Raw genomic sequence first — 20916 nt, 5'->3', positions numbered from 1 at the left:
AGGCTGGTTGGCATTTTTTTTAAAGATACAATTGTTCACTGTTAGAGTATTCAATGTGAGAGTGCTATAACATTTAGTACCCTAATACCCACTTTCAATTCACTATTCAATTGGTTCTATTCAATTTTCATAATATTTTTCCATTATTTTTTATTTTGTTATGCTGTTATCTCCATGCACTATACTTATATTCTGCTCTAGATTCCTTGTTCACCACCAGTCTACAGCTCATGTGTGACAATTATCAGGTTATTGTGTATCAGCTCTAAACTTACCCTTTTTACCTATCTGTAAAATTTATCTGAAACCTTTAAAGCTCATTGTCTTCTGTTAGTTTCACACAGTATTTATCTCTGTCACCCACACAACTCCAGAATGAGTGCATCTTTAAATTTTATACCCTAGGCACCTCACATTCCTTTCCCTAATTCCTAGTCTCAGCCTTTTAGTTTTGGTTAGTTCCTTGCCTTCCTTGCTTTGTGTGCTGCTGATAAATTTTTGTTGTTTGCTTTCCTGTTGTTGATGTTCACTTGTTAGGAGAATCTGTGAAGTTGTTTCAGTCTGTCCTATTAACCTAAAAAGTCCTATTCTTCCCTAATATGGTTTAAAAAATAAAAAAACAAATACAATCTTGACTACACGTGCTTTGACCTTACCATGGATTACAAAATTCTTGCAGGCTAAGATTGTATAAAGGGAACACTTCTAATCTATGAAATATAACTAAAGGAAGTCAAGGTGACACTTTTATAAGGGGTGAAAAAAAAAATCACACAATGCCTGTTATCTTGCTATTATTTTAAATTATGATTTAACTGAAATCTAAATCTTAGAATTATGTGTACTGTTATTTTACCAGTTTTGAGAAATAAGAGCTGAACTTACTTGATCTTTCCTTCCACTAATTGTTAAGTTACTTATGGCCCAAGCAGCTTCTTTCTGAGTGCCAAAATCCCCCTGTAAAATCAAAGGATACAAACTGCAATTTAGGATACACTGGGAAAAAATGCAGTCTGAAATTATTTTCAAGTGTTTCTATCACCAGGTTTTCCTCTAGACTTTCTATATGCATAAATAAATCTTAAAAGAATTTTTTAATGTTTATTTTTGAGAGAGAGAGAGAACATAAGGAGGGGAGGGGCAGAGAGAGAAGGGTACAGAGGATCCAAAGCAGGCTCCAAGGCTGATAGCAGAGGAGCGAATGAGGGGCTCAAACTCACGAACCTGGAGATCATGACCTGACCCGAGGTCAGGTGCTTAACCAACTAAGCCACACAGGCGCCCCCATAATTTTCACTTAGGAAAAGCTTTTGAATTCAATTTGCCCTAAACAAATGCAGACTCCCTTTTGCAGTCTCTCCTGGCAACAAAACTGACTTGATATTACTGTCAATGATAAAAAGGAGGGGAATGTACATTTCACTTTAATCAAAGAAATGTCAAATTAAATTATCTTTTTAAACAGTTTTTTTTTTTTAATTTTTTTTTTTAATGTTTTATTTATTTCTAGGAGAGAGAGAGAGAGAGACAGCGTGAGCAGGGGAGGGTCAGAGAGAGAGGGAGTCACAGACTGAAATAGGCTCCAGGCTCTGAGCTGGCAGTCAGCACAGAGCCCGACGCGGGGCTCGAACCCACGAACCGCGAGATCATGACCTAAGCGAAAGTCGGACGCTTAACCGACTAAGCCACCCAGGCGCCCCATCTTTTTAAACAGTTTTAAAAATGATAATGTCTACCATTAAAATATATTTAAAAATCATTTTAAATGATTTAAATTACAAATTTATTTAAAAAATAATTTAAATTTAAAAAATAAATAATATACTTAGTAATACATTTAATAATATGAGGTTCTCATAGGTGAGAACCTTTGAGAATTTACCAAGAAAATAATTTAAAACCAAATAATATTATGTATCTTTCTATCTATAGATTATATTAGAAGCACAATCTAATCAAAAAATAAAAGCAAAATTCTCAACAGTGAAATAAATAACTAATTACAATAAATCTGAATGGAATAATAACCAGTTGTTAACTATAAAGAAGACTAAGCAGGGCGTCTGGGTGACTCAGTCGGTTATATGTCCGACTTTGGCTCAGGTCATGATCTTGTGGTTCCTGAGTTCGAGCCAAGTGTGAGTTTGAGCCCCACACTGGGCTCTGGGCTGACAGCTCAGAGCCTACAGCCTGCTTCAGATTCTGTGTCTCTCTGTCTGCTCCTCCCCCACCTGTGCTCTGTCTCTCTCAAAAATAAACATTAAAAATTAAAAAAAAAAAAAAAAAAAAAGACTAGCAATCTGGAAAAATGCTTTTAATTAAGAAAAAACTTATGTAAATATGAGGAATAAAAATTAAAGTTGCAGTGGGACATTTTTATACACTGGACTGATAAAATCCATATATCTGTCAGTGGTAGGAGTGTAAAACGGTACAATCTTTACAGAGAGGGATGAGTATTATATAGCAAAATTTACATGTCTATCTGTAATTCTAGTAATCCCTAGTAAAAAATTGAAAAAACCTTAATCTTAGAAACATCTCAAATATCATAAAATACTAAGTTGACTGAATATAGTACATTCATATAATGGAGTATGATATATAGGCACAAAAAAGAATTAAAGAAGCTCTCTATATAACGCTCTGGGATCTGATCTGTAGAACACATCAATACCATCTGTGTAAGAAAGGGGGGAATAAGCAAATTTATAGGCATTTTCTTATATTTAAAAAGAAACAATGGAAGAACAACCCAAAAAATAATAAAGATGATTATCTGTAAAAGGAAGAATATATGAAAGAACTGGAAATTAGACTTTTGCGTATATACTATTAAAATAAGGCATAGTTTTTTTTTACCTGGAAACTATATAACCATTTGCTCTATATAACCAAAAAAACCCTAAACAAAGAAAAATAACAAATAATCCAGGGAAGATCTGGAGAAAAAAATGAACTATTTTCCAAAGAAGACATATAGATGGCTAACAGACACATTAAAAGATGCTCAACATCACTCATCATCAGGGAAATACAAATTAAAACCACAATGAGATACCACCTCGCATCTGTCAGAATGGCTAAAATTAACAACTCGGGAAACAATAAGATGTTGGCGAGGATGCAGAAAAAGGGGAACACTTCTGTACTGCTGGTGGGAATGCAAACTGGTGCAGCCATTCAGTGCGGAGATTCCTCAAAAAATTAAAAATAGAACTACCCTACAACTCAGCAATTGCACTACTAGGTATTTATCCAAATCAAATAGTGATTTGAAGGGGCACATGCACACCAATGTTTATAGCAGCACTATCAACAATAGCCAAAGTTTGGAAAGAGCCCAAATGTCAACCGCCTGACAAATAGATAAAGATGTGGTATATACATATATATATAAAATGTTACTCAGCTATCAAAAAGAATGAGATCTTGCCATTTGCAACAACACGGATGGATCTACTAGAGTGTATTATGCTAAGCAAAATAAGTCAGGCAGAGAAAGATAAAAATATGATTTCACTCATGTGGAATTTAAGAAATAAAACAGATGAACATAGGGGAAGGGAAGGAAAAGTAAGATAAAAACAAAGAGGTGGCAAACTGTAAGAGAATCTTTAATATAGAGAACAAACTGATGGTTGCTGGAGGGGAATGGGTGGGGTTAAATGGGTGATGGACATTAAAGAGGACACTTGTTGGGATAAGCACTGGGGTGTCATATGTAAGTGATAAATCACTAAATTCTATTCCTGAAATCAGTATTACACTATATATTAACTAACTTGGATTTAAAACGAACTGCTTCTCAAATGTACTCTATAAACAAGACAAAACCAACAGAAATAAATAATCTGTGTATCATCATGTTGGTGACTTAGCCACACATGCAAAAATTATTTCAAGTGACATATTATTTTTAAGTATATCACTGATGGAAAATATCTTAAAGACAAAAAAAATCATCAAGGAAATCTTGGAAGTGGAGTAGTCATATTGTTCATGGCAATGTGATTTTGTAATTTGGTAAATTTTAAGATTCCAGCATAAAAAAGATAAAAATATAAAATCAAAGAAGAGAAAATAAAAACACTGTTTATCCTAAACATCCATTAATATCTGATGGTTTTCTTTCATTCATGATTTGCTTATGAATCCTCATGTTCACAAAATTACTATATATTTCCTACTTTCTTTTTTTTTTTAAAGTAGGCTCCACATTCAATGTGGGGCTTAAACTCACAACCCTCGTATCAAGAGTCATATGCTCCATTGACTGAGCCAGTCAATAGGCACCCCTATTTTCTACTTGAGAAAAAAACAAAACAAAAAAACCCCACCAAACCAAAAAACCCAAAACCCCACCCCTGAAAACCCCAGAACCCCATGATTACCTATTTTGTTCACTTAGACCTAAAAACAATAACCTTGTAGCAGTGATCATCTTTAGGACCTGAACTATGATCCTTAAATACTATCTGCTACTTAAAAGGGTGTCTTGGAGAGTCTACATCAGAAAATACACAAAATGATGGGGCGCCTGGGTGGCTTAGTCGGTTAAGCGTCCGACTTTCGCTTGGGTCATGATCTCGCGGTTTGTGGGTGCGAGCCCCGCGTCGGGCTCTGTGCTGACTGCCAGCTCAGAGCCTGGAGCCTGTTTCAGAGTCTGCGTCTCCCTCTCTCTCTGACCCTCCCCTGCTCGCACTGTCTCTCTCTCTCTCTCTCCTAGAAATAAATAAAAATATATATAAAAAAAGAAAATACACAAAATGAGCTTGAGAATCATGTCATGTTCAAAGGGTAGGAAGCTCTCAAAAACTACTGAGGAGATGTAAAAAAGACACAGGCACTAAATTTAAGAGGTTCCCACTGGTCAGGGACAATCTGAGTGTTAAAAAAATAATAACTACAAATGGACTAAAACTTACAATATATATATAAAATCCATACTTTCCTAAGGACACCAAAAACCCCACCCTAGTCAACTTTTGAGACTGTTAGGGAACCACGTTATTCTAAAAACTGAGTGACAATGAGAATTTATCTTGTCTTTTTTATATGAAATATATTTTAGAGTAAACCAATAGCTGATAGTTTTTTATTGAAAAATCACAGGTAAGACATAAAGAATGATAGAATGAGAATGGCACTACTTTGCAGTCCCTTGTAAAATAAGGGATCCTTGCAATGATCATCAATGACTGAGTACCTAAAAACACCTACGCAAAAGGTTGGTGGATAGGTTTACAACAATTAATTGCAGTAGGCTCAGAATGCCTGAGCTCACTCATCAATCTGAACAGGAGATGTAGGACATCTGGAGATACAGGACAAACAGTATGTGTCTTCTGATGTGAATCATTAGGAAATAGAGAGCAGTGCATTAAGTCTTGCCTAAAAGACTGAACCTGATCTACCAGTCTACAGGAAACTAGCCTTTACTGACAGCTTGTAGAAAACATGGAGGGAAAGATGACAGAGCATCTTCTCTTTAATTACAGATCAGTATTCAGAAAAAAACCCTCATGCTGTGACTATGAAGTTTTAAATTGTCTCTTTCCCAAACATTAAAATTAAACATTAAAATAAGCATAAGAGATGATATAGCATCCAATTAAATAGCACACTTACTTCCTGTTTGATTTTGGGCAATTTATTTGTCTATACCATAGTTTGGAGTTACAGCATTAAATGAGGTAATATATGTAGAGTGATGAGAACAATATGTAAACATTTATAATCAGCAGTAATAATTATGACCATGAACATTATCATCAGTAATAATAATGAAATCCCCCAGGATGATGGTAATTTTGGTAAAAGAATGATAAAGAAAAAGGGTCAGGGGTTCCTAAAGCATGCTTTTTATATATAAAAACTGCTGGGCTGGGGCGCCTGGGTGGCTCCGTCAGCTAAGCATCCGACTTCAGCTCAGGTCATGATCTCACAGTTTGTGGGTTCGAGCCCCGCGTCGGGCTCTGGGCTGACAGCCAGCTCAGAGCCTGGATCCTGTCTTCCGATTCTGTATCTCCCTCTCTCTCTGACCCTCCCCTGCTCACACTGTCTCTACCTCTCTCTCAAAAATAAAGAAAATATTAAAAAAAAAAAACCTGCTGGGTTCACATTAATACTACTTAACTACTGTATTCATGCAACTGTATAGGTTCTAATTAAACAAAGAGAAAAGTGTTGTTTGTTAGATTTAAATCCTTTTCCTCTTACCCACATACATGCAGGAAGATTTTCTTACCTTATCCAAAAGGTGTATTATCATTGGTACAAGATTGGCATCAATTACTGCTTGAACCTGCTGCTGATTTCCTGCGGTGATGTTAGAGAGGAACCACACTGCTTCCTGTGGAACAAGACCCCTTCAATTATTTCTCATTAAAAATTAAAATCTGCATCTGACCTAAATTCACTGCATTTGCTATAATGTCCAAATGATTTTATTATGGACTGAGTTCCATAAAAATTTTTTAGAAGTCTCAACTCCTCTATCCCCTTCTATATTTTCTTTGGACAAATTGTTTATGGCTCTGATCCAAGTCATAATGAACTAACCCTTCTGAAGAATTCTTAAGCAATGTTCCCAAACATAGGACTCAAAAGAAACTTGGCTGAATAAATACTAAGGAACTGATGAGGTGTAATACAGATACAAATCCTGAAACTACTATAAATGAGATTCAGCATCCCCCTCACATAATATGCTTTATTCTCTATACTGTTGTGATCAATAACACAGTTGGTTAAGTCTCAATTATCCATGATAATGGAGACACAAAAACTGAAAGAGCAGGTTGTTTTAGTATACTTATTGTAATAAGTCATTCACTGTGCTATTTCTCTAAGAGCTAACGTGACATCAGATGTTTGATTGCTTTGTTGGTCCACCTAATGATCTCTGTGTGCTACGCTTTACATTACAGTGCTGCTACTTTTGCCAAGATGACGGTAGTCAAGTTTTTCACAAGTTCATACATAATAAATACAAACTAAAACCAGTTAGTATAAAACAGAACAAGTATCTACCTCATATCCTACATAGGATATTACTATAATTTATCAAATTTAATAAATTTATTACATTTATCAGTGTAAAGGGAAACATTTTCTCTGTTAAAAAAAGTTAGTTAACAAGTTTTACTCCAGAAACTATTAATATCAGCTAGTGTGAAGTAGGCTCTTTTGGATCAGATCACAGGGCCATGTTTAATGAACCTGTTAGAGACTTTAGGGTGCTAGGCTACTTAGGTGAGCTGTTCTTGGGTTATAATCATCGGCAATGTTGTAATCAACAACCCACTGTATTTTCACAACAGCCTCAGATGCACTCCAATATCAGCATCACCAGTCAGTGCCCCCTTTCAATAGCCTCCACAAGCACACACACACACAAATGCACACACACTCTCTTATTATCTATAAAATATTAAGCTTAATTACTTAACTTACACATCAAGAAAAAGTTTCCAATCACACAACATTCAACACCCAATTATCTCTATTTCATCATTTCCAAGAGAGCCAAATGTGCACTGTTTACTATTGGTTTGGTATATACAGAAAATCATATAAATCCATGTTATAAAGAGTAAATATTCTATTTTCTCTGGATGTCTGATAGTTTATATTATAGATACTTCTGAATTCCTAATTTTACAAATGAAAACTGCTGATACTTTATATGTTATTATTATTTGGTATTTAAAAATACTTACTTTATTAATTTTCTCTTTGGGATGTGTCAGAAGTGCTGGGAAGTGCGAAAGAGCATCACAGTTCAAAACTACTTGTGTTTGCTCATCAGTTCCAGTAACAATGTTGCCCACAGCTCGAAGTGCAGCAGTCTGTGGCAAAAGATTTAATGAGATGTTCTATTATGAGAGATAACATTCTTTCATTCAGGCCAACTATGCTTTTTGAGCAAGTTGTGTCTGATACAGATTTAGGAAGAGGAGTGAATAGGGACAGACAGGATTATGGAGCTTACATTATTGTAGAAGAGTCAACAAACAAATAAGGATAATTTTAGATAGTAATTAGGGCCATAACGACAGTAAGAGAGTGCTTTAGATTTTTGATTCAGTATTTCAATAAATTACAAAACAAAAACACAGTGCTCTTCTGAAGGAAAGCTACTTCATGAGATTTCACTATTAACATGAATTTGAATTATCAATTATTTTTCTATTGTATTACATCATTTTCTGTCAAGTTAAAGCTTTCTCAGGGAGGGAGGAGCTAATTTTAATATTTACAAGACAAATTGGTCCGTTTTCTCCCCTCAACTGAGACGTAATTTGTATAGCATAAAATTCACCCTTTCACAGTATACAATTCAGTGGTACTTATATATTCAAAGTTGTGCAACCATAACTAATATAGAATTCCACAACCCTTTTATCACACCAAAAAGGAGTATCTGTACCCACTGGTAGTCATTCCCATTTCCTTCACCCCCAGGGGTTCCTGCCAGCCACTATAGAATGCCTGAAACATCTCTGTTGATTTGCCTATTTCAGACATTTCATATAATTAGAATTGACAGTAGGTGGCCTTTCTGGTCTGATTTCCTTCACTTAACATCATACTTTCAAGGTCCATTTGTGTTGTAGCATGTATTGATTCCTCATTCCTTTTCATGGCCAAATAATATTCCACTATATGGTTATGTCATACCACCATTTCCACCTTTTATTTAACCATGCATTAGTCGATGAACATTTGGATTATTTTCACTGTTTGGCTATGATGAACAATGGTGCCATAAGCATTTATATGCAAGTTTTTGGGTGAACCTGTATTTTCAGTTCTCTTGGGCATCTATCTGGGAATGGAAAATGCAGGGTTATGTGGTAACTCTACATCTAAATTTTTAAGGTACTATTCAAACCGTATTCTGAAGAGGCTGTACCATTTTACATTTTTATAGGAGGGTATATGGATTCCACTTTCTCTACATCTTTGCTACTGTCTTTTTTGATCACACCATCCTAGTGCATATGTTTCACTTTTTTTTTTTAAGGTTTATTTATTTATTTATTTATTTTTAAATGTTTTATTTATTTCTGAGAGAGAGAGAGACAGCATGAGCAGGGGAGGGTCAGAGAGAGAGGGAGATACAGAATCTGAAAGAGGTTCCAGGCTCTGAGCTGGCAGTCAGCACAGAGCCCGACATGGGGCTTGAACCCACAAACTGTGAGGTCATGACCTGAGCCGAAGTCAGACCCTTAACCGACTGAGCCACCCAGGCGCCCCAAGGTTTATTTATTTTTGAGAGAAAGAGAGTGTAAGCAGGGGTGACAGAGGATCTGAAGCAGTCTCTATCAGCAGTGAGCCTGATGTAGGGGTCGAACTCATGAACCATGAGATTATGACCTGAGCAGAAGTTGGACACTCAAAAGACTGAGCAACCCAGGCGCCCCTTCATTGCAGCTTTTACATTTCCTTCATAACTAATACTGTTGAACATCTTCTCATTGCTTATTGATCACTTGTAGATCTTCTCTGAATAACTATACTTAAATGTTTTGCCAATGTTTAATGGGGTTATTTGTCTTTTTATTGTTGAGTTGTAAAAGTTCTTTATGTATTTTGGATACTAGTCACTTTTCAGATATATGATGTGACTTCCATTCTGTGGGTTGTCTTTTCACTTTCTTGATGGTGTCCTTAGGAGCAGAAGTTTTTAATTTTGGTAAAGTCCAATTTATCTACTTTTCTCTTTGGTTGCTTATGCTTGTGGTATCATACTTCAAAAATTACTGTCTAATCCAAGGTCATGAAAATCTATGCTTATGCTTTCTTCTAAGAAGTTTATACTTTTAGCTCTTACATTTAAGTGTTTACTCTGAACTAATTTTTTTAATGTCTTTATTTTGAGAGACAGAAACAGAGAGTGAGTGGGGGAGGGGCAGAGAGAGAGGGAGACACGGAATCTGAAGCAGGCTCCAGGCTCTGAGCTAGCTGTTAGCACAGAGCCCAACGTGGGGCTCAAACCCATGAACCATGAGATCATGACCTGAGCCGAAGTTGGACGCTTAACCGAATGAGCCACACAGGCACCCCTGAACTAATTTTTATATATAGGGGTCTAATTTAATTTGTTTATAGGTATATATTTAGTAAGTCTTAGGTACACTGTACAAATGTAGTTGAATCACTACATTTGTTGAATCACCATTTCCTGAAAAGATTATTCTTTGCTAAGTGAATTTTCTTGGCACCTTTGTTGAAAATCAATTGATCATAAATGTAAAGGTTTATTTCTGGACTCTTGATTGTATTTCACTGATCTATATGTCTACCCTCATACCAATATTACAAAGTCTTTTTCACTGAAACTATGCAGTAAATTTTGAAAGTGAGAAGTCCCCAAACTGTCCTTTGTTAAAGCTTGTTTCTGCTATTTCTGGGTCCTTATATTTTCATATGGATTTTAAGATTAGCTTGTAAGTTTCTACAAAAAGGCATCTGGGATTTTAACAGGAATTGAATTTAATCTATAGGTTATTTGGGGAACATTGCCATTCTAACAATACTGTCTTCTAATCCATGAACACGGATGTCTTTCCATTCATTTAATAAGTCCTTAATTTCTTCTAAAAATGTTTCTTAGTGGAGTGCCTGAGTGGCTCACTCGGTTAAGCATCTGACTCTTGGTTTTGGCTCAGGTCATGATCTCGCAGTTCATGAATTCAAGCCCTGCGTCAGGCTTTGAGCAGACAGCGCAGAGCCTCCTTGGGATTCTTTCTCTCCCTCTCTGCCTTTCAGCTGCTCATGCTCACACACACTCTCTCTCTCAAAATGCATAAACAGAGTTTCATAGTGATCCAGCTTAAGAAATAAATTTAAAAGGAGAAAGAAAAATAAAACTGTAGAGTAAGAGGAACATAAAAACGAAGCTACCAAATGCAACGTCAACCTTGTTTTGATATGGAATTCAGTGTGAAAAAAATGAAGCAATCTGTAAAATCTGGATACTGATTGGATTTTAATATTAAGATTTTTTTAAAAGTGTATTTATTTGAAAGAGACAGAGATATTGCAAGTGGCGGGGGGGGGGGGAGAGGAGAGGGGGGAAAGAGAGGGTGAGAGAGAGAAGCACGTTCCACACTGCCAGCACAGGGGCTCGATGAGCTCACAAAACCATGAGATCATGACCTGAGCTGAAACCAAAAGTCAGATGTTTAACTGACCGAGCCACCCATGTGCCCTGGAGTACTGTGATTATGTAAAAACATACTGCCTTATTTTTTAAGAGAAGCTGATGAAATTATATACTACCTGGGATGTGTCAAAATAATTTGACGAGGGGAGTTGAGTAGGAATATAGAGGAAACCTACATGGAGGTTCATTACAACTATATAACATTAACTTTCTTTGAGAGCTGGCTAAAAAAAAATTTCAGCCTATTTCTGAATGAAATCCAATATTAAAGTAAAGATGCATTCTGAAAAAAAATAAAACAAAAAACAGACCAAATACCCATACCAAGATATAAGTAACACACTGAAGAAATGCAAATTCAAGGGTACCTGGGTGGCTCAGTTGGCTGAGCATTACCTTTGACTCAGGTCATGATCTTGTGGTTTCTGAGTTCGAGCCCCATATCAGGCTCACTGCTGTTAATGTGGAGCCTGCTTCGGATCCTCTGTCCCCCTCTGCCCCTCCCTCACTTGTGCTCTCTCAAAAATAAACAAATATTAAAGGTTTAAGGGAAAAAAAGCAAGCTTAATAATATATATCTAGTACAAGTATTTATTTTTTAAAGCTTATTTATTTTTTTAGTCTCTATACCAGACATAGGGCTCAAACTCACAACTCTTGGGATCAAGAGTCACGTGTTCTTCTGACTAGGCCAGGTAGGTGGCCCTAGTAAGAATACTTTGGTGAGCCACAAATAACCCTAAATGGTAAGCTATCCTATTAATTCCTTCTGAATTCAGCTCAGTGTTCCCTCTTTTTTTAAAGTGCTTTAAATTTTAAGGTAGTGTGTTCTCCATTTTAACTGTACATGAGTAACATCTGAAGAGCTTTTTAAAAAAGCCCAGGTTTCTAAGAAATATACCAGATTTACTAAAACAGAATTATCAGGGGTCAAGCAAGGGAAATAAAATTTTTTTTTCTTTAAGCTTCACAGTTGCTCTTAATGTCCACTCAGGGTTGAGAAAGTGAATTAGGTTAATGGTTTTCCTTATGTTATTATTGAACAGACTAAGTCATCATAAGATTAAAGCAATCTATTTACATTAGAAGGGTAGGGAGAGCTTGCTCTATTTCCCATTACCACTGCAGTTTGATACTTATTGCTTATGATATTTGTGTGAACTTTTCATCTTCTCTTTTTTGGCTCTTTCTAGATGGTTTGAGATAAATATTTATATAGAAGGATTTAAAAATAATAAAAGGATAAGACAAAGTTAAAAAAAGATTTTAGGAGTGCATAGGTGGCTCAGTCAGTTAAGCATTAAGTACTCAACTTCAGCTTAAGTCATGAATTCACGAATCCTGAGTTTGAGCCCCACATTGGGTTCTCTGCTATCAGCTTGGAGCCAGCTTTGGATCCTCTGCGTCCCTCTCCCTATGACCTTCCCTTACTCCCTCTCTCAAAAATAAATAAAAACATTAAAAACAAAAATTTTAAATAATTAAAAGGAAATAATTTAGGAAGCCCTTGAGCAGTGTATTTCAGCACAAAGCCTTTATCATAGTGCCAATGAAGCTAAACATTAACTAAACTTGCCAGGTGTAATATGGACAGTTAAATAAAAAAGGGGAAAATAAAGGAGTAGAAGAGTAGGAAAAAATAGGAAGAAAAGAAAAAATTAAAATAGCAGTACTTGTTTCAAATGCCACCATGTTATGACATGAATTTCCTAAGAAATTCTTAGAAACCATTAACAAAGGAGTTGACCTGGGGTGGGGTTTTTGGTGGGGTGAGACTAGGGAGATGGGGAAAGGTTCTTGTTGACTTGCAATGATCTTACCTCATTTTCTTTTTTTAATTAAAAAAAATTTTTTTTTTTAAGTACACTCACACTCACCATGGGATTCGAACTCATGACTCTGAGATTAAGAGTCTCATCCTCTACTGACTGAGGTAGCCAGGTGCCCTTCATTTTCTTCATCTTTACAATGGGGATATAACCGGGGCACCTGGGTGGCTCAGTTGGTTAAGTGTCCAACTTTGGCTCAGGTCATGCTCTCATGGCTCGTGAATTTGAGCCTCACATTGGGCTCTCTGCTGTCAGCGTGGAGCCTGCTTCAGATCCTCTGTCTCCCTCCCTCTCTACCCCTCCCCTGCTCACATTCTCTCTCTCTCAAAAATAAATAATATACATTTTAAAAACTGGGGATATAATTAATACCTCACTCCTTTCAAAAAGATATCTGCACCCCTATGTTTATTGCAGTGTTACTTACAATAACCAAGATATGAAAGTAACCCAAGTGTCCATTGATAGATGAATGGATAAAGACGTGGAATATATATACAACGGAATATGAGCCATAAAAAGAATGAGATCGTGCCATTTACAACCACATGAATGGACCCAGAAATTATGCTAAGTGAAATAAGTCAAAGACAAAATACCTTATGATTTCAATTATATGTGGAATTTAAATAATAAAATGAACGATTAAACAAAACACAGAAACACATCTATAAATACATAGAAAAAATTGATGGTTGCTGGGGTAGAGAAGTGGAATAATGGGCAAAATGGGTTAAGGGGAGTGGGAGACATAGGTTTCCGTAATTGGATGAATAAGTCATGGAATACACAGTTAACAACATAGGGAATACAGTTAACAGTATTATAATAGCATTGTATGGTAACAGATGGTAGCTGCACTTGTGGTGAGCATAGCATAACATACAGAGAAGTTGAATCACTATGTTGTACACCTGAAACTAACGTAACACTGTGTAAACTATACTTCAATAAAGAAAAAAAAAGATTAAAATAAAGATATGTTATCAGGCTAGAAATATACTTTGAACTAATGAAATTGTCCATTTTTGAATGTCATGCTTAAAGCAGATTAGTGGCAAAAAAGCAAAACAAAACAAAAACCTTATATTATTAATAATAAACTCACCTGAACTTTGACTTCCTGGTGGCTGAGTAGAGGAACCAAGTGAGGGACTATTCCAGAGTCTATTACCATCTGTATCTGTTCATTGCCAGCATCAGTAAGGTAAGAGAGAGCCCAGACTGTATCTACCAATATCTAAGGATAAAATGAAAATTCAAATAGCCTTTGAATATTTTCTAACTTTAATAATCCTTAACCATAAAGACTAATCTTTCATTGTTCCACCACCTTCTTCCTTCCTTTCTTCTTTCACCTCAATTCACTGAAAGCTTAATTTCTATTACACTAAACAACATAACCTATCTATGAATGTCTGTTTCAAGTATGTGTATCTTTTAGCCATATTCAGTATGTTTCAGTTAATTATAATCTTGACCACAGGTTCATATCCAAAGTTAATTCACTAAGATACACAGTACACCATACACAAAATAGGACTAGATGTATATATTCAAGGTGTTCTTAGTATCATTGGCATCGTGTTGGTGTGTTGAAAGCCAATATTTAAATATTAGGAGTATAGGGGCGCCTGGGTGGTTCAGTCAGTTGAGCGTCCGACTTCAGCTCAGGTCATGATCTCACGGTTCGTGGGTTCAAGCCCCACACTGGGCCCTGTGCTGACAGTGAGCTCAGAGCCTGGAGCCCGTTTCAGACTCTGTCCCCCTTTCTCTCTGACCCTCCCCTGCTCATGCTGTCTCTCTCTCACTCAGAAATAAATAAAACATACAAAATTAAAAAAAATAATAAATATTAGGAATATAGTACTTTCATCTTTTTCCAACCAGTTTGCTTTGCCTTATAAAACTGGAGGCAACTTCTCAAATAGTGAAGTGTCCCACAGCTGCAGATCAAGACATTAAAAACAACCACAGGTCAATCTGTATGATCTATAATCAAAAAAGTTTTAGTAAAAAAACACAAATTGCATAATTTACAGCATGTGCCAAAACTACTTATAAAAAAAACACCTCTTTAATTATACTAAAATTCAACCTATAATTTTTATTGTTATATTCTGAAGTTCAGTAGCCCATTGTGTTTCATCTTTCTTTTGTATTTTGTATTAAGTCCTAATTAGAACTTATGTCCAAAAGGAAATAGGACAACTGTTGAACTATTGCATAAATGATATAGTTCTTGACAAAGACACAGGAAAAATAACTGTGCCTGGAACTTTACTTCCAAAGCTTTTCTGGAATATGAACTCTGTCAGAAGACAAGCTAGAAAGGGCTGAGACCTTTAAAATTCTAAACCAGTATTATGTTGGGGTGCCTGGGTGGTTTAGTCGGTTAAGCGTCCGACTTTCGCTTAGGTCATGATCTCGCGGTTCGTGGGTTCGAGCCCCGCGTCGGGCTCTGTGCTGACTGCCAGCTCAGAGCCTGGAGCCTGTTTCTGTCTGTGACTCCCTCTCTCTCTGACCCTCCCCTGCTCATGCTGTCTCTCTCTCTCTCTCCTAGAAATAAAAAAAAAAAAAAAAGAAAAAAAGAAAAAAAAAATTTAAACAAGTATTATGTTTGAAATATCTGAGACTCTCCTGAAAGGAGAAAACAACACTTGGCTATTTATTGTTCCTTTCAAAACCTCAAGAGAGCTTGCTAGTTACTGTGAATGTAAAAAGAAGACTCCAAATCAAAGAATTTACACACATAAAGTGGTACTGAAATATGTGAAGAACTAAATTTTAATTTACAAATGTAAACCTTTTTTCTAGAGTACCAACATATGCCAAAATTGGTTGATAAAGGCAAAAAATTTCAAGTTACTTATCCATGACTATACAAGTTTTTTAAAAGTCCCAACACTAAACATCATGAATACACTCACATCAAAATCACAATTTAAACAGACTAATTTTTGTATTGAAGCTAATAGTCTATGATAAATTTACTAATTATAACTACAGTGTAATTTCAGTGTTTCACTTATGGTTTGTGGAAGCACTTTGGGTTTTTTTTTTTTTTTTTTACTTCTTTTATGGTCTGATTTAAGAATTTGCTGCTAGAAGAAGGCAAGATGGCAGTGAGGTAGGGAGCTCCGTGCATTTTGCTCCCACCCATCTATTAAACAGAGAAGGCCTGAAGCCACAGGACACTGAGCCACATCAGTCTGGGAAGAGAAAGATACAGAGTGCACTGGGGGCACCTGCGTGACTCAGTCGGTTAAGCGTCCGACTTTGGCTCAGGTCATGATCTCACGGTTCATGGATTGGAGCCCCCTGTCGGGCTCTGTGCTTCAGATTCTGTGTCTCCCTCTCTCTCTGACCCTCCCCTGCTCACACTCTCTCTCTCAGAAATAAATAAAACATTAAAAAAAGAAAGAGAGAGACAGTAGACTGGGAAGGCAACCTCATAAGTGCCCAAACTGGGGAAGATAAAAGTGGGCCAGGACAAGGACATAGAGGGGAGGGAGCCCCCCTACCAGGGAGCTGCAGTGAGCCAAGGGGAAAAGAAAGAGCGGCTGAATCTGCTCATAGAACTGTCTCTGGAGAAGAGAAAAACCTAGGCTCAGATGGAGTGTTCTTAGTTCTAGCTGGGGTGCTGACTTTGAACTGGGTGGCCCCCGTCAACACCAGGAGAAACTGCTCCACTGCTCTCCCAGCTCCATTCCCGGCAGTGACAGGAAGGCAGCAGACTAGAGGCTGCGCTGCTGCCCTTCCAGCTCAACCCCTGGAGGCATGGAGGAGGTGGCCAACCAGAGGCTGCGCATCCACTCCCCTGCACTGATCCCCAGTAGCAAGGAAGTGGCGACCTGTGGGACCTGCAGGACTGTGTTCCGGGAGGTATCAATAAAGAGCGGACTTGGACCTGGAAACGAGGCGGGGCTTCAGACACAGAACATGGTCCAACATGGCTGCGCCCACAGTTCAAGGAGATCGGACCCAAAAGAGTAATTTGCGATGCCTGGTTCGAGAAGCTACTGGGGCACCACGATTTTTCTCCCCACAACCACCAAGGTGGGACCTCAGGGAATGGCTGACGGGAGCAGTGGAGGCTAAGACCTGCCTATACCAAACCACGCCCATCCCCACTAGAGAGCTGTTTTTTTTTTTTTTTTTTTTTTTTTTTTAACCGGAGCCCAGGACAAGACCAACATGGATGCACTGCTGTGATTAATTCTAGATAAATTCTTTCTATTAAGATATATTTTCCCTTGTCTCATTCGTATCCCTCCCGTATCCCTCTGCCGGACTGGGCACTCTGGTCACTGGTTTGCTTAAACAGTCACATTTAATCCATTCTCTAGATGTATATTCTATACCTTCACCGCTACTTTTCTCTCTCTCTCTGGAGTAATCAGACTATATAGTTTCTCTGAGTAACATTATCTTCATTTCTTTCTCCTCATCTCTTACTATATTCTCCTCTTTCTCTCTCTGAATTAAGCCTTAGTCTTTCCACCTGGTCATTGTCTAATTTCCCTTCCTCCCTGCCCCGTCCTTTCGCTCTTTGTATATGGTCTTCCATCAGAACTGCATACACCTGCTCTTTATGTGTAGCTGGGAATTCTGGTTTTATGCTTTTAGACTATTCTTTGTCTTTTGGGTTTTTTTTCTTTTTATTATTTGTTTTTCCTTTTTCCTCCTTTGTTTTCTTTCCTTTTTTATTTTTCCTCTCTTTTTCTTTTTCCCTTCTGATTTGAGTGTTTGTTGAATTTGTCGTATGTTTGTGTGCCTTTGTTCCCTGTGTGTTTGTCTGTTTTCTTTTCCAGGGCTACCTCAAGAAACAAGCCAAAGTACACATGATGGAGAGTCCCGAATACCACTACGAGTAGGGAAATAAAATAACCAAAGTCTCAACAAGAGAGACCAAGAGACACCATTCAAAGTACACTTCCTGAATAGATAGGGCCTGGATAGTCAAAGAGCCTTCTTTAATACAGCAGTACTTGCAGGTGCAGAGTGCATAGCAAGCTTTTAAAACTAAGAGACAGAAAGCTAGCCAAAATGACAAAATGGAAGAACTCTCCTCTAAAGAAATTCAGGAAGAAATGACAGCTAAAGAACTGCTCAAAACAGATATAAGCAACAAAACTGGACAAGAATTTAGAACAACTGTCATAAAATTAATCGCTGGCCTTGAAAAAGGCATGGAAGACACCAGAGACACTATTGCTATAAAGACCATGGAGCTTAAAAATAGTTGTGATGAACTGGAAAATGCTATAAATGAGATGCATAATAAAACGGAGGCAATCCAATGCACTGATGAAGAGGCAGAGAAGGAGAATAGGTGAATTAGAAGACACAATTGTAGAAAAAGAGGAAGCCAAGAAAAAGAGAGAGAAACTGATCCAGGAACATGAAAGGAGCGTTTGAGAGCTGAGTGATACAAGCAAATGGAACAATATCTGTATCACAGGAATTCCAGAAGAGGAAGAGAGGGGGAAAGGCACTGAAGGAGTACTTGAACAAATTATAGCAGAGAACTTCCCCAATCTGGGGAAGGAAGCAGACACTGAAATCCAAGAGGCACAGAGAACTCCCCTCAGACGTAACTTGAATCGATCTTCTGCACGACGTATCATAGTGAAACTGGAAAAACAATAAGGACAAAGAGAGAATTCTGAAAGCAGCTAGGGAGAAAAGGGCCCTAACATACAAAGGGAAACCTATCAGAGTGGTGACAGACCTATCTACTGAAACTTGGCAGGCCAGAAAGGAATGGCAGGAGATCTTCAATGTGATGAACAGAAAAAACATGCAGCCAAGAATCCTCTATCCAGCAAGCCTGGATAGAGGGAATAGAAGGAGAGATAAAAGTCTTTTCAAATAAACAAAAATTGAAAGAATTTGTCACCACTAAACCAGCCCTACAAGAAATCCTGAGGGGGACTCTAGGAGAGAAATGTTGCAAGGAACACACGGTACCAGAGACACCACCACAAGCATGAATCCTACAAAGAACAAAAGGACTCTAAACCCATATTTTTCAATAATAACACTGAATGTAAATGGATTAAACGTCCAATCAAAAGACACAGGGTAGCAGAATGGATAAAAAAACAAAATCCATCTATTTGCTGTCTACAAGAAACTTATTTTAGACCCGAGGACAACTTCAGATTGAATGTAAGGGGATGTAGAAATATATATCATGCTACTGAAAGTCAAAAGAAAGCTGGAGTAACTATATCAGACAAGCTGGACTTTAAAAGTAAAGGCGGTTAACAAGGGATGAAGAAGGGCATTATATAATAATTACAGGGTCTATCCATCAGGAAGAACTAACAATTATAAATGTCTATACACCGAATACAGAAGCACCCAAATACATAAAGCAATTAATCACAAACAATCTTATGGACAAGAATGTGCTGATAGCAGGGGACTTGAATACTCCACTTACAGCAATGAATAGATCAACTAGACAGAAAATCACTAAAGAAACAATGGACTTGAATAACACACTGGACCAGATGGATCTGACAGATATATTTAGAACTCTCCATCCTGAGGCCAGGGAATGCACTTTCTCCAAGATAGATCACATACTGGGTCACAAAGCAGCCCTCAATAAATATAAAAGAAATGAGATCATAGCATGCACACTTTCAGATCACAAGAAGAAGAAGTCTGGAAAACCTCCAAAAACATGGAGGTTAAAGAATACCCTACTAAAGAATGAATGGGCCAATCAGGCAATTAGAGAAGAAATTAAAAAATATATGGGAACAAATGAAAATGAAAATACAACAATCCAAACTCTATGGGATGTGGCAAAGGCAGTCCTAAGAGAAAAGTACATTGCACTCCAGGCCTACTTCAAGAAATTAGAAAAAGCACAAGTACAGAATCTAACAGCTCATCTAAAGAACTAGAAGGAGAGCAACAAGAGCACACCAAACCCAGTAGGAGAAGAGAAATAATAAAAATCAGGACAGAAATAACAATATACAAACCAAAAAAACAGTTGAACAGATTAATGAAACCAAGAGTTGGTTTTTTGAAAAATAAACAAAATTGACAAACCTCTAGCCAGACTTATCAAAAAGAAAAGAGAGAGCACCCAAATAGACAAAATCATGAATGAAAATGGACTTATTACAACCAATCCCTCAGAAATACAAGCAATTATCAGGGAATACTATAAAAAATTATATGCCAACAAACTGGACAACTTAGAAGAAATGGACAAATTCCTAAACACACACTCACTACCAAAATTCACATGGGAAGAGATAGAAATTCTGAACAGACCCATAACTAGTGAAGAAATGGAAACTGTTATCAAAAATCTCCCAACAAATAAGAGCCCTGGGCCAGATGGCTTCCCTGGGGAATTCTACCAGACATTTAAAACAGAGTTAATACCCATTCTTCTCAAGCTATTCCAAAAAATAGAAATCTAATGAAAACTTCTGGACTCATTCTACGAAGCCAGCATCACTCTGATTCCCAAGCCAGATAGAGACCCAGGAAAAAAAAGAGAACTACAGGACAATATCCTTGATGATTACAGATGCAAAAATCCTCAACAAGATCCTTGCAAATCAAATCCAACAGCACATAAAAAGAATTATCCACCAAGATCAAGTGGGATTCACTCCTGGGTTACAGGGATGGTTCAACATTCGCAAATCAATCAATGTGATACATCACATTAACAAAAGAAAAGATAAAAACCATATGATCCTGTCAATAGATGCTGAAAAAGCATTTGACAAAATACAGCATCCCTTCTTAATAAAGACCCTCGAGAAAGTCGGGATGGAAGAAACTTACTTGAACATCATAAAAGCCATCTATGAGAAGCCCTTAGCTAACATCATCCTCTATGGGGAAAAACTGAGAGCTTTCCCCCAGAAA

The 20916-nt window shown here is 37.2% G+C and overlaps 1 protein-coding gene and 1 non-coding gene across 2 annotated transcripts in view; both read right to left on the bottom strand.

Moving 5' to 3' along the window:
- Positions 1-20916, bottom strand: part of KPNA4 (karyopherin subunit alpha 4) — a 73699-nt gene that overhangs the window by 7637 nt on the left and 45146 nt on the right. The window contains exons 11-14 of the mRNA XM_039241971.1: positions 14114-14245; positions 7725-7853; positions 6251-6355; positions 886-957 (exon numbers count right to left, since the gene is read on the bottom strand). Of these exons, the coding sequence (XP_039097902.1) occupies positions 886-957; positions 6251-6355; positions 7725-7853; positions 14114-14245 (438 nt within the window). The remainder of the gene's footprint in view (positions 1-885; positions 958-6250; positions 6356-7724; positions 7854-14113; positions 14246-20916) is intronic.
- LOC120238308 lies at positions 7192-7524 on the bottom strand. Its single transcript, XR_005530177.1, has one exon.

The sequence above is a fragment of the Hyaena hyaena genome, unplaced genomic scaffold (genome assembly GCF_003009895.1).
Source record: "Hyaena hyaena isolate Hyena2069 unplaced genomic scaffold, ASM300989v1 scaffold_203, whole genome shotgun sequence".
Taxonomy (NCBI): Eukaryota; Metazoa; Chordata; class Mammalia; order Carnivora; family Hyaenidae; genus Hyaena; species Hyaena hyaena.
Note: the sequence above shows the minus strand (reverse complement) of the source record. Positions and strands in the feature narration are given on the sequence as shown.